General features: G+C 49.9%; 2 protein-coding genes across 3 annotated transcripts; both read right to left on the bottom strand.

The window, feature by feature from the left end:
* Positions 1-44: 44 nt before the first annotated feature.
* On the bottom strand, positions 45-4531 carry LYPLA2 (lysophospholipase 2). Its single transcript, XM_055397686.2, has 10 exons — positions 4373-4531; positions 2807-2910; positions 2521-2552; positions 2362-2427; positions 1838-1885; positions 1680-1750; positions 1464-1537; positions 1285-1386; positions 1006-1179; positions 45-926 (listed from the first exon to the last, which is right to left on the bottom strand). The coding sequence occupies exons 2-10, from the start codon at positions 2882-2884 to the stop codon at positions 876-878; spliced, it is 696 nt and encodes a 231-aa protein (XP_055253661.2). The 5' UTR covers positions 2885-2910; positions 4373-4531; the 3' UTR covers positions 45-875.
* A 2010-nt stretch (positions 4532-6541) lies between these two features.
* Positions 6542-13917, bottom strand: PITHD1 (PITH domain containing 1). Of its 2 annotated transcripts, XM_055398415.2 has the most exons (6): positions 13602-13917; positions 12909-12952; positions 12170-12247; positions 8986-9090; positions 8236-8344; positions 6542-7474 (listed from the first exon to the last, which is right to left on the bottom strand). In XM_055398415.2, exons 1-6 carry the CDS (start codon positions 13797-13799, stop codon positions 7373-7375), a joined length of 636 nt encoding a protein of 211 aa, XP_055254390.1. In that variant the 5' UTR covers positions 13800-13917; the 3' UTR covers positions 6542-7372. The 2 variants fall into 2 exon arrangements, with proteins under 2 accessions (XP_055254390.1, XP_088699603.1); XM_088843477.1 differs by lacking the exon at positions 12170-12247.
* Between the last annotated feature and the right edge of the window lie 3789 nt (positions 13918-17706).

The raw sequence follows: 17706 nt of genomic DNA, 5'->3' as shown, positions 1-17706 counted from the left end.
TGCACATGGTCACACTCTACCCCTTGGATAGAATTGGCCAGGCCTGAGAGTTGAAGCAATCTCTTTTAATTTTATCGGAATCCAGGACATGACAAGAAAAACACCCGAGACCACATGGAGACAGAAGACAAGACATGAGACTCCTCCCCAGCTCCCCCCAGACCTAGTGTGGGGACAGCGTGGGGAGAAGCGGCTTGGGGAGACCTTGAGCCCCAGTCCAGCCCGGCAGGCTCCAGGCCCGCGGGGGGCGGAGGGTAATGGGGAGGCAGGGCCCAGCCCCCACACTGGAACGGCTGAGGGGAGGCCCCCTCGAAAGACTTGGCCCCGTCACCCACACTCCTGCGCAGGGGTAGGGAGCCCACAGCAGCCAGGGGTCGGGCCATGGACACATTCATGATTGAGAAGCAGCTGGAGTGGAGGCAGGAGACACACGATTATCTGGGCAGAATCAGTTGGGGGGAGGTGGAAGGAGGTGGGGCCTGGGAGGGCCCCATGGGCCAAACCCTGAGGTCACCGGAGGGGGCCCAAAGCGGGGCTAGTGAGTGAGGTCCTGAGTGAGTGGGTCAGCGGCTGGGCCCCTTTCTCCCGCTGCCTACAGCCCCTCCAATACTGCTGCCGGGGGGGTGGCCCCCACCTCCAGGGAAATGGGATAAGAAAGCAGCCCACCCTCTGTGGCAGACAGCCAGGGGGCTGAAGCCAGGAAGGAGGGCCTGGTCAGGCTTTGGCCTGTCTGCCCCAGAGGCCTGTGGGAAGAGGGGATGGGTCCAGGAGGGTGAGAAAGGGGCTCGACCGGCTCAGATCCAAGATGGTGCCACACGTGCCAAGTCCCCCCGCCCCATGAGCGGGGGGACTGTGCTGGGGGACAGCAACTCTGGTTAGACAGGAGGCAGCAGCTTCTCGAGAAACTCCTTCACAGCTGCCATCTCCTGGGGGTGAGGAGGACTGTGAGATGCGCCTGGCCAGAGGGAGAAGGGCGGGGAGAGGAAGGAGCCCCTGCATACTGACCTGGGGACAGGAGCTGTGCATGACACCTGGATACGTCTTGAACTGGACCCTGGCAGGTGTGACAACAGATCGCAGCTTCTCAGCTGTCAGGGCTCCAAACCGTACAGGAACCATGGGGTCCAGCTCCCCATGGCACTGAAGGATGGTCAGGTCCTTGGCACTGCCGTTGGCTGCCTGTGCGCCAGACAGGACTTAAGAGGGCAAAGCCCAGGGCTTGGGCACAATCCCCCCCAGCCCTGAGGAGACAGAGGGCAGGAGCAGGGTCGTGGAGACGCTCACCTGGGGGAAGGCCCGATGCAGAGGTAGCCAACAGCTCAATGCCACGATGCCAGCCAGAGGGTGGGGGCAGGTGAGGGCTGTGTAGAGGGACAGAGCTCCACCCTGGAGAAAGAAGAGAATGAGGGGTCACGAAGGGCACCACTCAGCACCCATTACCCACCCCACCCCTCTCCCCTCACCTGTGAAAAGCCTCCCAGGACGATCCGATTGGCAGGGATCCCGTTCTTCATCTCATGCTCAATCAAGGCCTTGACTGGGGGGAGGGGGCATAACCGGATGGGGAGAAAGCTGCTGGAGGGACTCCAGGAAGGGAGCCAGACAAGAGGTTCTGCCCAGCACTTTCCTGGGGGGCCAAGGGGGAGAGGGAAGATGCCGAGGAGGGGCTGGGGCCTTACTATTCTCTGCTGCTTTCTTGATGCCAGCCTCGTCTTCTGGTGCATCTGGACTCAGCCCCATCAGGTCAAACCTGGAGTAGAGGAGTTGGCAGCCACTGGGAGACCTGGGCTGGCCCCGGGGCAGCTCCCTTGGCTCCTGTTCCCATCCCCAGGCTCACCAGGAGGGCATCACCATCTTCATGTTGAGTGTCACAGGGATCCGAGGCCTGCAGAGGGACAGCAAGGAGGACCGTCACATGCAGGAGCGAGGAGGCAGCCGCAGCAGACAGCCCGGGAGGGGGCAGGGCGGCCCCTGGGGGACCCTCCCAGCGGGCAGGGCCTGTGTTTAAGGTGTTGCCAGGCAACCTGCCACGTGGGGCTGGAGGCTGTGGTTGGGGCATCGGCAGTAGTGATGGAGGAGCAGAGCCCAGCACTCGGCGTGACGGCTCCAGCTCAGTGGGTGAGTACTTGGGGAAGGGGGCAGGGGGTCCTGGTCCTAGGAGTCTCGGGTCTAGGAGGCCCTGGGTTGGGGGCTGGGGCTGGACCCCGTTCCTGGGGGATTCCACAGGAATGAAGGCTGAAAAGGGCCCTTCGGACCACACTGGGCCCCAGGCCCCAGCATGCAGCCGGCAGCAGAGAAGAGGCCTGGGACCACAGGACCACCCTCCTTCCTTAGCCCCTCCCTTGCTGCAGTGACACTCACGCATGGGGACAGATGTACTTGACGTGAGGGAGCCGGATGGTGGAGAGGGCGTCAGCCCAGCTGTGCCTGTAGGAGGGAAGGGAGAAAAGGCACTGATGTGGAGAGGGCAGGAGGAAGGCGCGGGCCTCCCCGGAAACACCCCCTCCCCAGCTCACTCACCCTGTGTCTCCAAGTCCATGTAAAAAAATAACCTGGAAGAGAGTCGGAGATGGGGAAGAGGGCAGTCATATCCTGCTATCGCTCTCACTCTGTCCTCCAACTTTTGGTCACCCCTCCCTCACCCCCCGAGGATCTGGGGGCGGGGTGACACTGAGGGAGCAGCCCCCTGCCTCCCGGCTGCAGGGCTGCTCCCCTCTCATCACTGCCACCTCCATTCTCCCCACACCCACTCCAGCCAGTTCCCCAGGCAGCCTTGGGGCTGCATGGGGTAGGAGAGGACCCTTACCGCAGCTGTTTCCCGCTCAGCTCCAGACACGGTGGCAGCGTCGGTGAGCAGGGGCACAGACATGGTGTTACCGCACATACACTGCAGGGCTCCACGGCTGGGGCCTGTGCAAATGCCGGGCAGCGGTCAAGGGCAAGGCCAGGCAGCAGAGAGCATCCTGACCCAGGAGCAGAAACGCAAACCCAGGCCATGAGCCCCTGAAGCACCCTAAGTTCTAGCTCCTGGACACAAAGGAAAGGCAGGCAAAAAAATCCTGGGACCAAGTTGGGAGAAAGTGTGACTTCGTTCCAGGGCAAAACAGCAGAGACAGCCACCTTGGCTGGAGGTGGGCAGAGGCTGGGCTCAGGAGCCCTGGTGGGAGGGGAGCCAGGGGCTCCCTGCAGCCTTCTCCCCCACCACCCGACAGCCCTCAGCAGGTGGGGGCCTCAGCAGGTGACAGCCTCAGCAGGTGACAGCCTCCTCTCCCTATTCTACAGTCACCTCCCTTCTCTAGAGCCCTCGATCCCCTTTTCCCAGCCCTACTGGGAAATGAAAGGGAGAAAAATGCCAGGGAAAGAGGCTTCCAGCCCCTACCCACAACCCCACACACAATTTTGTCCAACTCCCTTCCCATCCAGTCCTCCACAACCGTTCTGAGAGCTGGGGCTGCTCGTGTCCCCAGGAGGCACACGAACTCTGATCCACCACCCACTCGCTAAATGACGCCCTCCACGCCCCTCCTGCAAGAGGCTACCTGCTGCTGCCCACCACTCTCAAACAGGTCCCCCCACCCCCAGCTCGACCACGCTCCGGGATTCCCAAACACACAAAAGAATGTCAAGCTGGCGGGCTCCTCCCCATCCTTAGCATCCTCCAAACTCCCCGGAAGCTTCCGCTACCGGAGCCTAAGTGCCTACCCTTCCTGGCTGTGTCCACCCCTCCCACCCTACCAAAGGGCTTCCACCTTCCCCCTCGGACCCCCGAGTGCCCTCTTCACAGGAGGATCCCTCCTCACCTCTGACCCCGGGGTCCCTCTTCCCACACAGGAATTCATCTTTTGCCCCAAGCTGGGATTCCCTTCCTTCCCCCACTGAGCAACTTCCACCTCTCACCCGAGGTCCTTTCTCTGAGTGGTGCCTCCCCTCCCCACAACCGCCGCGACCCGGGGTCTTCCTCCCCACAATGAAAACTTCCCCCCTGATTCAGGGTCTCCCACTCCCCACAATGGGCGCTTCTGTTCTGACCGAGGGTCGCCCGCCGCATAGTGACATTTTGCATCCTGATCCCGGACCCGCTTCTGCCCACACAGGGGCGTTCCACTTCTGACCCTGGAGAGCTCCCCCACCGCGCCCCACAGTGGGGTTCTCCACCTTCCGACTCGGAAGCCCCTCTCATCACAGCCGGACCCCACCTTCTTGCCCGTGTCTGCCCCGAACCTCCCCAAGCCCGGCCGGCGCCTCTCCGCACCTCGCTCCCCACCCCCACCCCTCAAGCTGCGGCGGCCCCTCCTCTCCCGCCAGGACCCTCGCGGCGAGGCCGAGGCCAGCCCAGCGCCCTCCCCCGCCTGCCGGCCCCGGGCCAGGGTACCTCCACTCCCTGGGGGTCTCAAGACCTCTGGGCGACCCTCTCCTCTCTCTCCGGCACAGACACACTCTCTTCCCCCCTCGGCCGCCCCCGCCGGAACTTCCGCTCGAGTCCCGGGAACCCGGCCATCGCGCTGCCGGAAGCGGCCCGGCCGGCGGTCCGGAACCCGGAAGTGGGCACCAGGGGCTCTTCGGAAGCGGGCTGCCATGTTGGCTACGGTGGGACGACTTCCGTGACTAGGCCACGGCGTTTCCTCAGGGTCTAGACGAGGCACCCGTGATTCCCACTTGCTGCCACCACCCAAGACATTCTCAAGCGTCGTTTCCCACCTTCCCATCTATTATGGTCTTGGGGTACCCACCACGGGTCCTATTCCAGGAGCATGGACTCATACACTCCAGCTCACAAGACCCTTTGAGACTGTCTGGTCTTCCGGTCTTACTTTTAAAGATAAGGAAACAGGCTCAGGGGAGGGAAGTAAACAGCAGTCTCAGGATTACTCTAATGCTGCCTCTGCACCTGCTTCCTGAGCTATAAAACGGCGGTAATAACCACCCTGCTTGCTTCACAGCTTTGCTGTTAGGGCTCAAATGAGGTCGTGTGGAAATGCCTTATACAGTGTAAAAATCAGTGTGAGGACTTAATAACTCTAAAAAGGACCCTGGGAAAAAAACACTGCCATCAGCGGTGTCCGGGGCAACTGGTCAGGCATCGTAAATGTTCTCTTAGCTCTGCCCTCGGCAAGCTAGGGCATGCAGACAGTGCACAAACTACCACCGTCGGTAAGCTCCAGTTGTTAACAAAAAGGGTTTCAGTTAGGGACCACTGAGGTCACTCTTTGCTCCTTGTTGCACCGGTAAAATGGAGTGGGACGCAGGGCCCACATAAAGGCTGGAAGGGGAGGCAAGCCGAGTTGAAGGACCATGTCCCTGACAGAGCCTGTGGACATCCACACACAGGAAATGAGTCAGCCCTCAGCAGCTCAGGACTCACTTGCCCAGTGTAATCGATGCTGGTTTTTCTTTGAACTCAAAGAAAACAGTATCTGGAAGCTCAGCAAAGCACTTTTCCCCAAGTTAAGAGGGGCTTTGGTCTTAAGCGCTCAGCAGGTCAGAGTTTTCCTGAACAGGAAAACTTTTGGTCCAGAGGTCCACAGCAGGCCAAGGACCCAGGACTGGAAGGGGGAATGAGTGGATGAAGACAGCACACCTGTCCCTTCACCCAGACTCCTGGTTGGGTCTGCTTGTGGAAAAATAAACAATTCCTCCTGCACCCCAATCACTTGAGACACTGTGGCAATTAGAGCAAACTCTTCAAAGGGAAGCTCCAATTCAGAGGCCGTGCCCCAGAGGCTACCTATGACTAGTGCTTCAATTAGTGAGATTAATGAAGGGCTAGTCTGCTCTAACATTTCTAACTTTATTTTCCCCCTACTCGAAATTAAACAGTCATTCTTTTTCATCTCCAAATGACCCAAGTGACATAGACAGCCTGTGGCAGAGGGAGTACTACCCTTAGTGCATCAAGAATAATGTTTGCATTCTGGTTTTTTGCAGAATGCATATTTAGAAATTCTGAGGCTTGACAGGCTTGGTGGTGGCAGACTTTCCCCAGGACAGGCTGGAGAAATAAGCTAACAACTGTGTGGGCCGATTCAGAAGAATTCTCTCAAGAGGATCAAATTCAACACCAATTCCCATTATCAAGTGTTTCTATTTTCTGCAAGGGAGGAAATACTATTTCAAATCTCTTTTAAGATACTTAAGTCCAACTGCTGTACTGACTTTCAAAACTTAAGTCCAAAGTCTTGGGTCCACTTTCAGACTATCTGCTGCTCACTTAATTTCTTCACCCTCATTTCTTCTGATGAGCTCGAGAATCTGTTCTTTTTTCTGTAAACTTCACCCCACAAGTTACTTCCTTATGTGAGAAATGAAATGTAAGGGTTTTAACCTCAGCTTCTTTACAAAATGTGGGTTAGTGGGTATACAAGTGTTTTTACCCTACTATACAGAATGCGGCCTGACCTTTCCTGGAGACACTAATCTAGTGTTGATACAACTGTGGCACTTATGATCTACCTAGTCCAAAATAACAACAGATTTCAAACTTTCATAGTTCTCAACAAAGGTTTCATAATTACTACCAAGAACTCAAAAGAATATACAAACATTAAGTGTGGCAAGGATTTATTAGGAAGCTTATTAGTCACAGTGAATAAAAAGCCACGAACAGAAGAACTGAGATCTCCAAATTCTGCCATTGGGCTTACAACACTAGTTAAAAGCTGATAAACATTAAGGATGTCCCAAAGAGAAGCATATCAAAGTCCCAATCCTACCCCGACCAGGATACCCACAAACACAGAAACAATGCTCTCCTGAGATCGCTTACCTGGGCAATAGGAAAAAAAGACCGTCCCAAGCTATTAAGCAACATCAGGAGATTTCTGCTCTTCAACCTATAACATGGGACACTGGTGCATGACAGACAACTCCAAGCTGGGCAACTTGACAAGAATGTTGAAAGATGACAGGGAGAAGGAGCAAGCAGGGACAAGTATTTCTAGCTGGAGACCCTCCTGATGGTTAATACAAACACAATGCTGAGGCTTCAGAAAGTTTACTGCAGCCCAGGAATAATTTCCATTTTAAAAACAAGTCACACAATAATCCTGCCACAAAGCAACAAGACACTTGGGATCCCACGGCCACATAAACTGGGAAGGCAGGCATTATCCACGGCTGCCAGGTACTGACCAGCCCAAGACCCAATTTCTGTAGGGCTCTAGAGAACCACGATTGTCCCCTGGCACCCACACAACCCTTCCTGGGGGTGCGGTGTCTTCCATAGGCCAGGTTTCTGCAGCAAGCCCCAAAGACAAAGCTTGGCAGAGGCTGTGGCAGCCAACTCTCTTTGGAGCCCCATCTCTCTTTGTCCTTCCCAACAGGATGTCATACTTCTTCACCAACACAACACCTCTGTGGGAGTCTTGGCCAGCCCTTAGGAAATAAAGTGTGTCTGTGGGGTAACCTGATGGACCTTGTGGTCAGCTGGGTTGGCTGATGCTTCGTAATTGCAGATGGTCACCTCATGTCGGCGAAGCTGCAAGAAAATTAAGAGGCTGGGTCAGCTGGCCACTTCCCAGACCACACGCTGGAGCAGTCCTTACTCAGGATCATTTCTAGATATCCTCTTCTAATTTCTTCCCCGTTCTGATGCTTTTTATCCTGAGAAGCCTGCACCGTGTGCTCAGTTGCATCTGACTCTTTGAGGCCCTATGGACTGTATCCCACCAGGCTCCTCTGTCCATGGGATTTCCCAGGCAAGAATATTGGAGTGGGTTGCCATTTCCTCCTCCAGAGGATCTTCCCGACTCAAGGATTGAACTCACGTCTCCTGAAGCTCCTACATTGGCAGGTGGATTCTTTACCACTGAGCCACCTGGGAAGCCCGTGAGAAGCCTGGGTAAGATCAAATCAATGATTCACCCTGTAACTTAGAAGATTCATTTCTCCACTATAATGGAGGCACCATGAGAAGAAGAACTTGTCTATATTGTTTATCACCCTATCTCTGGTGCCTAGAACAAGAAAAGTTATTAACAATGTTAAATCAAGGAAAGAATTTTAAGGTGAAAAACCAAATTGATATCAACTGTATTACTACAACCCCCTTAAAATTCCTATAGCCTGTCAGATGAGATAGTTTAGTGATGAAACCATGAAATATTATAGAGACTCAAAGGAACCAATGTCTCACCTGCTCTTTTTCCTTTCCTTCAAGCTCCTACTAACACAGCCTACAGCTGCAAACACACATGTGCACGTCATGGAAGGGCAAGAACATTTCCAACCCCATCTTACCTCAGTCCATTCCCCTCTCAGGCCAATATAAAAGACCTTTGTGGTATCGGCTCCAAAGTTTTTTGAAATATGAATTGAGAGATGATAGACATTTGAAAAACGAGAAATTCTAGAGGATGAAGGAGAGAGAAGACAATTAGAGGTCAGTGAGCCTGCTCATCACCATGTTAAAAAATGTCAATTCCAGCTCCATCTTGTGGTAAAACCCAGGCAAATGTCAGAGCATAATCTTGGGGTCTTACGTCTCATTCTTCTCCTCTGGACAAGCAGTTAATACAGTGAACATTTACTGAAGTCGGCCAGATCTTGTCCAAGGCAATAGGGACAAAAAATAATCAATACTACCCCCACTGTGTGGCTACACAGGGATTTGAAAGCAAACTCAAAAAAGAGAGAAATCAGTGAAGAGATATGTGGTCACATGCAACTTGGCTGCTGTAAGCCCACTATGCAAAGAACAATTCTGAAAACATCTTTCCTAAGACCACACTAGGAGCTCATTCAGATCTGTCTATTGATTCCAGGTTAACAAGTCTGTGGCTTGCACTGAAACTCTGCCAAAATGTGACCAAGCCTAGGATCAGGACTCTCCACTGTTTTAACTTGTTTCTGATACTAAGACAGCAGAAGACTGGCCAAAACCATATTGAAAGCCCAGTAAGCGCTAATGCACAGATGCTCACTGCAAACCAGGGAATGCCTGCTATTCTCAGGAGAAGCCAGAGAGTGGAAGAGAGGCCCAGTGCTTACTTTGTAGCATACTCTAATTCCCCTGTAAGATCCCGGTTCAGACTAAAGGTCTGATCTGGCTCCCTGTCTGTATCATCAAAGGACATCTGTGGAATGTTCTTGTACCTGAGAAAGGAAAGGGGAGAAAAATCAAGAAATGTGCATTATCACATTTTTCAGGTTCTCAAAACTTCCTACTGACTCCCCTCAGTTCTATCAAAAGGAGAAAAAATTTTGGAAATGACATTTTACTGGCATTTATACACAAATATCTTTAACCCAGCAAGAAAAGAGCTGAGAACTGCAACACAAGCCAATAACATCTTTGAGTGGGTTAGGATCACATGAGAAGCAAAACACAAAGAGACAGCTCAAACTGGTCACAGGCAGCAAATGCATGAAGAAAATAAGCAACTCAGCACATTCGGACCAAGCTGAGGACATTAAATAAAACAGCTTACTCACGGGGAAAAAAAATACTTTGGCAGAAACATATTAAATACAGTGAAGAGATAAGATCAGGTAACCCAACATTCAATCTTTTCTCTCTGTCCTAAATTATCCTATATACCGAGTTACCTTACAATTCTTAAAAAAATACAACCAGGGATTTTCATTCTGCAAAGGGTATAAAAGGCCACCAACTCACAATGGGCTTTTGAAAGTCAAGTAAAACTGATAATGAGGAAAAACAAATTTTTTTCAAAGACATATCTAAGAAAGACCAGTCTCCTCTATAACTCACAAATTATAAAAGACTGAGCCATACACCCCTATCTCTAGAGTGTTTTATTAACATACACACATGGGATGGGTCTAGATATCAGCTATAGCAAAATGCATGTAATATAAGAAAGCAAATGTTTGCTTCAAAGTGTTTCTAAGAATGATGCACAGCATAGTACAACTACCAACAGTAAGCATTTATGAGCAGCATTATGGGAGGCAATGCTCAGAAGCCAGACTTCCTAAGTTTAAAGCCTGAGTCACTGATCAGCTGTGTAATTTTGGGCAAGTGATTTAACCTCTCTCTTAGCTCCTCATCTGTAAAATGGGAATAGTGATAGTACATATCCCATACAGCTGATGTGGATGTTAAACTGAACCAATTTTAAGAGACACATTTGTTAAAAATTTTTATTACTGAAAGTTTCAAACATACACAAAAATAAAGAGAAAAATATAATGAATCTCCATATACTTATTACTAAGTTTCAATAACCAACATTATGCCAATTTTGCCTATCACCCCCATTTTGTGTGTGCTTGATCCTTTTTTGGGGGGGAGGGGTAAACTGTCAAATGATTGTTTTTTTGGTGGGGCTTTTTTCTTATTGTTGTTTTTTCCAACTATTTTTGGCTTCACTAAGTGGCATGGGGGCATCTTAGTTCCCTGACCAGGGATCAGACCCATGCCCCATGCAGTGGAAGTACCAATTCTTAACCACTGTACCACCAAGAAAATGCCTACGCTCCATATTTTAAAGTAATCCCAAACGTATCATTTCACTCATAAATATTTTTGTATATATCTTTATAACAGAGTAAGAACTTCTTAAAAAAACTATGATACTATTTTACAATTAACAGTTTAATAATTAGCAATAATTCTTTAATATCATCTAACAACTAGTCTGTGTTCAAATTTCACTGATTTAAGTCTGAATTTAACTTTTCTAGATGTGTCAATGACATGTCATAGTTGAACAGATGCTATGTATTTCTTTATCATTGGTTCACAAAATAATGGTGCATTTTATAATCAATATCATCTTAGATGTAATAAAGTACAAAGTACTTAGAATGGAGGACTATGTAAGTATTTGTACCAGGGATGCAAAACTGGGGACATACTAGGGAATTCTCTGGTGGTCCAGTGGTTAGGATTCTGCGCTTTCACTGCCGAAGGCATGGGTTCAATCCCTGGTCTGGGAACTAAGATCCCACAAGCTGTGTGATGGAGCTCCCAAAATACCCCCATACACACACACCAGAAACAAAACTGGGCACACACTACCTTCCAGATTTCTTCTAAGCTCTTTATATGTTACAGCTCATTTCTCTCCACAATCTTAAGAGGTTCAGACTATTATTACCATTTTATATATGAAAAAAAATCAAGATATAGAAAAGTATACTGCCCAAAGTCATGCAGCTAGTAAGTGGTATAGCCAGAATCTGAACTTCAGTTTATTCTAGAGCCCACTCTTAACCAGAATGCAGCACGGATGTCGTCTTGTCCAGCCAATCCATCTCCCAAGTAAATGAGTCTCAGATAGCATCAACTCAAACCTACTTCATTCCCTTAAAATAAGGTCCATTTCTTAAATCTTTCCCTTAAATTGATCGATTTTCCAGAAGAACTTTTCGTATAATGTTCTTCTGACTTGTTTCTCCAGTACAAGTGGTGTCCCCCTTCTTCTAGAAAGGCTGCACTGAAATGAGGCAGCTTATCAGAAAGGGAGCACTAGCTCTGGTATCAACCGATGCAGCGTCATAACGAGGTATGCGTGTGTATATACCTCATCTGCTCAGTCCTGGATGACTCTGCGACGCCAGGGACTGTATCCCACCAGGCTCCTCTGTCCGTGGAATTTCCCAGGCAAGAATACTGGAGTGGGATGCCATTTGCTACTGTAGGGGGATCCTCCCAACCCAGGGATTGAACCAATGCATCTGCTGCACTGGCAGGCAGATTCTTTACCACTAGGCCACATGGGAAGCTGCTACAAGAGACATATTGAATTTTGCTAACTAAAGGCCATGCAAACTCAGATGGAGTTATTCCATCTCAACAAAACACAGAAAGATTGTAACTGTCTGAAACAGTAAGGGAAAACGAAGCTAATCCCAAGAGTAGAATCCTTAAAGATAATTTGAGATCTGCAGCTGGGTTATTAAGAAAACTGCAAAGTCATCAACAGTTGGCATTTAGAGGACACTCTTGGAATGAATGGTGCCGCAACAAGTACTTTGATGAGAGACAAGCTGCTGGTCCAAAAGATACCTAATCTAAAAATGCCATTAATTCAGGAAGAGATTAGTGTATTCTGATGCAGAACAAATATACGACTTTTTTTAAAAGGAGGAGGGGATATTTAACCCAGTAAAAAGAAAAAATTTTGCCAATCTGGAATAAAGTGCTATCAGAGACCAGAGAAAAAGGGACAGGAGCTTCTTGAGGGCCAAGACCCTTGCCACTTACAGTCTCATCTCAGAGGGGTGTGAGTCATCATCTTCTCCCATTATAATGATGCCTTTTAGCTTGACATTGCCTGTAAATCTGCCAGAATGCAAAAAAAGAGGGTTGTCAACCTGCGTTAGAGTCTCTGCTGAGCTGTGTGACCCTGGGCAAGGCCCTTCCCCTTTCTGGGCTTCAGTTTACGCCCGTGTCAGACTTTTTCTAAGATCCTATCTGCCTCTGGCATTCTGTGGTTCTAGGAAATTTACCTTGACCTCTCAGTTATGTTTTAACACATGTGTCTTTTTTGCACTAGGAAAAGTTCTGATCCTTTCCTACTCACACACCCACCTCAGTAATTTAGCCCATTTCTAGAAACAGATGTGTGCTTTCGATATAACCACTGAACGAATCCTGATAAGGCAACTGGGTTCAGCCTATTTAGCCTAAGGCAAGCACCAAGGAGATACTTGCTACTGCTGCTGCTGCTAAGTCACTTCAGTCGTGTCTGACTGTGCGACCCCATAGACGACAGCCCACCAGGCTCCCCCGTCCCTGGGATTCTCCAGGCAAGAACACTGGAGTGGGTTGCCATTTCCTTCTCCAATGTGTGAAAGTGAAAAGTGAAAGTGAAGTCGTTCAGTCGTGTCCGACCCCTAGCCACCCCAAGGACTGCAGCCCACCAGGCTCCTCCATCCATGGGATTTTCCAGGCAAGAGTACTGGAGTGGCTTGCCATTGCCTTCTCCAAAGGAGATACTTACGGAATATTAAACAGAAGCTCTTCATCTGCATCACTTTCAACAAACTGGAGGGGAGAGGGAGGAGAAAGCAACAAACATTTGCTGAGCGCCCACAATTTCAGGCGTCTTCCACCCTGTTCTACAACTGGCGTGCAATGCAAATAAACAGTCAACCTCCCTCTGTTCTCCAGCACAGACTAAATTCCACGGCCTATTAGTCTCCTGAAATTGTGTGCAAAGATCTGTACCTCTGCGGTCCACAGCTTTCAAACGGCTCTGCAAGCCCACAATGGTAAATGCTCTAGATAGGATCACGTGCTTCATCTCCCAAAGACTGGTCTTTGGTCTTCATCAGGTGGTTAGGTTGACCAGGCAGCCATCGGGACCAGTGGTCAAACGGTAGGGAACACGCCCTCGTGGACATGCTCCCTCACTAACCCCCTCCTAATCCCTGGAACTGCACGCTGGCCGTGTAAAAGCAAAGCGCCCCTTCCCGTCTCTGGGCTTCAGTTCCCCGACCTGCAAGATGGGGAGATTCAACCCTGTTCGCCTCTCAAAGGGCTGGAAGGAGACGGGCACGGGAAAGCGCCTGGCAATCGGGCCGCGGTTATTTTTAACTTCAGGAACTAGGCTGACAGAGGAGCCGGGTGGCCTGAGGCCCCGCGCAGGTCCCTGCCTTGCCTCGGCCGCCCGCCCAGGCCCCCGAAGGCCCACCTTGGAGCGGTCCGTCCGCTCCTCCCACGGCTTGAAAACGCCGCGGCCGCTACCCTCGCGGCTCTCGTTGAGGCACTGCAGCCGCTCCAGGTCGATGCGTAGGTACAGGCCGTAGGCCAGGCCGCGCTGCTCTGGCGGCTCCTCCCGTTCGGCGGCGCAGCGGCAGCCGCCCCCGCCGTGGCTGTGGCCGTGCGACATGGCGACGCCACGGCCCGCGCGTCCCCTCGGCCCCGCAGCCGCCGCCGCTCCCCGAGACTCGCTCTTTTCGCTCTGGCCGCCAAGCGCGCCGCTGCCGCCGCGTCGTAAAAGGCGCTCCTGTGCGGCGCATGCGCGTGGGAAGAAGAGGGCGGGGCTTGGAGAGGGCGGGGCTCGGAGAGGATGGACGTTCGCTTAAAGCGCTTCCCAAGCTTGGGAAAAGTTCACGTTGACTCTTTCAGTCCTGAAGATGGATGCTATTGCTCTCCCAACTTCACAGATGTGGAAACTTGAGGGGGGAAAAAAAAAAAAAAGCAGAGAGATTACGCTGGTGTTCCGAGTAAATGGTGAGACCGGGTTTTGAATCCTCCTCCTCCTTAGACTACAATGTTTTCTCTTTTCATTTTACCCACCAGCGTTTTTTGGAGGAGCTGGTGATGGCAGTGATAAGGCCCTGAAGAGTAGGGAACACAACGTTATCACTGTCTGACATGTGCAGGCTTAGGCGCTTAGAGCTCACGAACCTACTTGATCACTTTCCTCACAGTGGGCTTCGCGTTGGAGACCACAGGCTTTATGGACAGTTGAATCTGAAACAAGTCCCGAGTCTGTTATTGACCGTGTTACAGTCTGAGTAAGCCACGTTCCCCATCCTGAGACTTCGTTCCTCGTCTGTAAAGTGGCAATAGTAATATCTGTTTCATACGATCACAGTGAGCATTAAATGAAATACTGCACTTCAGGAACTCAGCGCAGTTGCTGACACATGGTAAGAATTCAGTAGTCCAGTCAAATCTTGGTTCAAATCCAAGCTCTACCACTTACCAGCTGTGGGGCCTGGGGCAATTAATTTAACCTCTCTGAGTCTCAGTTTACCCTCTGTGAAGCAAAAGGATTGGACTAGATGACCTTTAAGTCCCCTCCTCATAGGACATTTCAGAGCAGTTTTTTCAAACTGCTAGTTATGACCCATTAATGTCTTCAGATCCGTTTAGGAGGATTGTGACCAGCATTTTAAAAACTAAATAGAATAGAATTTAAAACTCAGACTGTATTACACATTTTAGTCTCAGTTTATGGAACTTTTGTTTCAGCTTCAGATTTGTATACTCAGGTGCAAGTTAAAATGTTTTTCATCTTGTGCGTTTGTTACTGAACCCAGGTCCGGCTGATTGCTGCTCAGAAGTCATTATATAGGTTGGTGGAAAGGAAAGTTTGCTTTATTTTGGATGCCTGAAATGAAAGGCAGAGGGGTTTTAGCAAATGCCCATCCAAAGACTGACTCCCCGGCTCCCCTGACACTTAAGGGGCCAGAGTTTTTCTAGACTGAGGGAGGGGGCTACATGCAGAAACAGCACAGTCAGCTCTGACAGTCATCTTCAGATTGGTCATTGGTGGTCCAACTAGTGTCATCTTGATTGTTTTAGGTACAGTTAATCTTCAATTCTGAAGTCAGTTTGTTTGCATTTCCTGAGGCCAGTTCTTGGAATTATGGCCACCTATGTCATGGCATCATGTCATCAACTTCTTCCACCTGGTGGAGGTTTCAGTATCTGTAAGACAGCTCACAGGATATGGCTCAGAATACTGTCTATAGCCCCTGAGAAGGAAGTAAAAGGTCCTTGAATATGCTTCACAACTGCATTATTATTATTTGGCCTCCTCTGACTGTTCTTTGTTTCTGCATTTTCTCACTTCTCTGATTAAACTTATTCTTTGGCTAAAGTTTATTTCCACAGAAAAAAGGCAGGCTGAGGACATGGCCACGGGGCAAGGACTGTAGTCCTGCTCTGTTTCAGGTTGAAGTCGAGAGTGGAAAGCACTGTTTAGAGCGGGAGTCACTCTGGTTTTGGGGTAGAATGCGTTCTTATTTCTTGGTGGAGACGGGGAAAGATAGGAGGCAGGGACAGTTAAGGGATACTGTGAATATCCCCTGCCCTTCACTTCTGGCTCCGAAGTATCCAGACGAGACTGAGGGCAGCCACAAAATATCCATCTCGTCAAGTTCCATTCAGAAATATTTTGATGTCCTAGTTCAATTCTTTGTGAAGCAGGCAAGCTTGGTTCTCATTTGAATAGCTCAATGTCATGACCTATTCCTGCTTTTACATTACAATTTCAGGGATCGGGCCCAGCATGTGCTAAACACTTAGCAAATTACTTGTTTAATTGAATGATACACTCAGTAGTCCTTCTTTGGAAAGACTGTGTCCCCCTTCAGGACTAACCCAGGCCTTACCCTGCCCTTCTACCCATTTTTGTCTTCTTTCCTGTCATTTGCATCACTGTCATCCTTTGCTGATTTTTCCTGCACCCGGTGCCATGCTAAGCACATTATGTAGTTTGTATGCATGTATGTCAAGTCGCTTCATTCATGTCAGACACTTTATGACTCCATGGACTGTAGCCCGCCAGGCTCCTCCATCCATGGGGATTCTCCAGGCAAGAATACTGGAGTGGGTTGCCATGCCCTTCTTCAGGGGATCTTCCCAATCTAAGGATCAAACCCAGGTCTCTTCCATCTCCTGCCTTGGCTGCTCTTCAGTTGCTAAGTCGTGTCCGACTCTTTGCGACCCCATGAACTGCAGCACGCCAGGCTTCCCTGTTCTTCACCATCTCCCTGAGATTGTTCAAACTCATGTCCATTGAGTCGGTGATACCAACCAACCATCTCATCCTCTGTTGTCCACTTCTCCTCCTGCCTTTAATCTTTCCCAGCATCAGGGTCTTTTCCAAGCAATCAGCTCTTCAAATCAGGTGGCCAAAGTATTGGAGCTTCAGCATCAGTCCTTCCAGTGAATATTGGGTTCTTTACCACACGCGCCCCCTGGGAAGCCCATGTAGTTCATGTGAAATGAAAGTCAGTCTGTCGTGTTTGACTCTGCGACTCCATGGACTCTATAGTTCATGGGATTCTCCAGGCCAGGATACTGGAGTAGGTGGTAGCCTTTCCCTTCTCCAGGGGATCTTCCCAGCCCAGGGATTGAACCCAGGTGTCCCACATTGCAGGCAGATTCTTTACCAGCTGAGCAACCAGGGTAGTTCATGTGGTTCACCTTAATTATTTGTCACATGATCTTTAAGAGATAGGGAGTGTTGCCCAGTATTTTCTGCAGTTTGAAGGTGAGGAAAATTGAGGCTGAAAGAGGTGAATTAATTTGCCCAAGATCAGATAAGTTTGAGATGAAACTGGGCTTTGAGCTTCCTTAGATTTCTGGAAACAAAAAGGTATACATAAAGTAAACATGTTGTATCAGTTAGCTTATACTATGTAACAAATCACCCCAAAACCTAAAAGCTTTAAACAGCAACACTTACTGTTTCTCATGGTTCTGGCAGATCACCAGGGCAGTTGTTCTCTGGGCAAGTTGGCTGGGCTGATTAGTTTGGAATGGCCTCACTCACATGTCTTGTTTGAAAGGAGCTGTTAGCGGAGGTGACGGCCAGGGGTCATCAGGCTACCTGAGCTCACTCACATTGCTTCAGTTACTGAATTCCAGGAGCACAGGAGGGAAGGGCCAATTACACAAGCATTCAATAACCTCTGGCTTCTATCATTTTTGTTAACGTTCCATCAGCCAAAACAAGTTTTATTGGCCAAATCCAAATTCAAGAGTTGAGATATAGACTTTACCTTTTCATTGGAAGAACTGCAAAATTCTGTGGCTCCCTGCTCTCCTGCCCCCAGTATACCCCTGTTCACCTTGTGTTATGTAACAAATCACTGCCAGATTTCATCTTAAGGCAACAACTGACCTTCATCTCACAATTTCTGCAAGTCAGGAACTTGGGAGTGGCTTTGCTTGGTGTGGGCGGGGGGCGGGGGTCTGTCTCTTCTCTGGTGAAACTCAAGTCTTCTGGAGGCTTGGCTGGGACTGGAGGATACACTTGCAGGGCTGGCAAGTTGGTG

This window comes from Moschus berezovskii, chromosome 2 (genome assembly GCF_049115385.1).
Source record: "Moschus berezovskii isolate FMDL1 chromosome 2, NW_MosBer_1.0, whole genome shotgun sequence".
In the NCBI taxonomy this organism is placed as follows: Eukaryota; Metazoa; Chordata; class Mammalia; order Artiodactyla; family Moschidae; genus Moschus; species Moschus berezovskii.
Note: the sequence above shows the minus strand (reverse complement) of the source record. Positions and strands in the feature narration are given on the sequence as shown.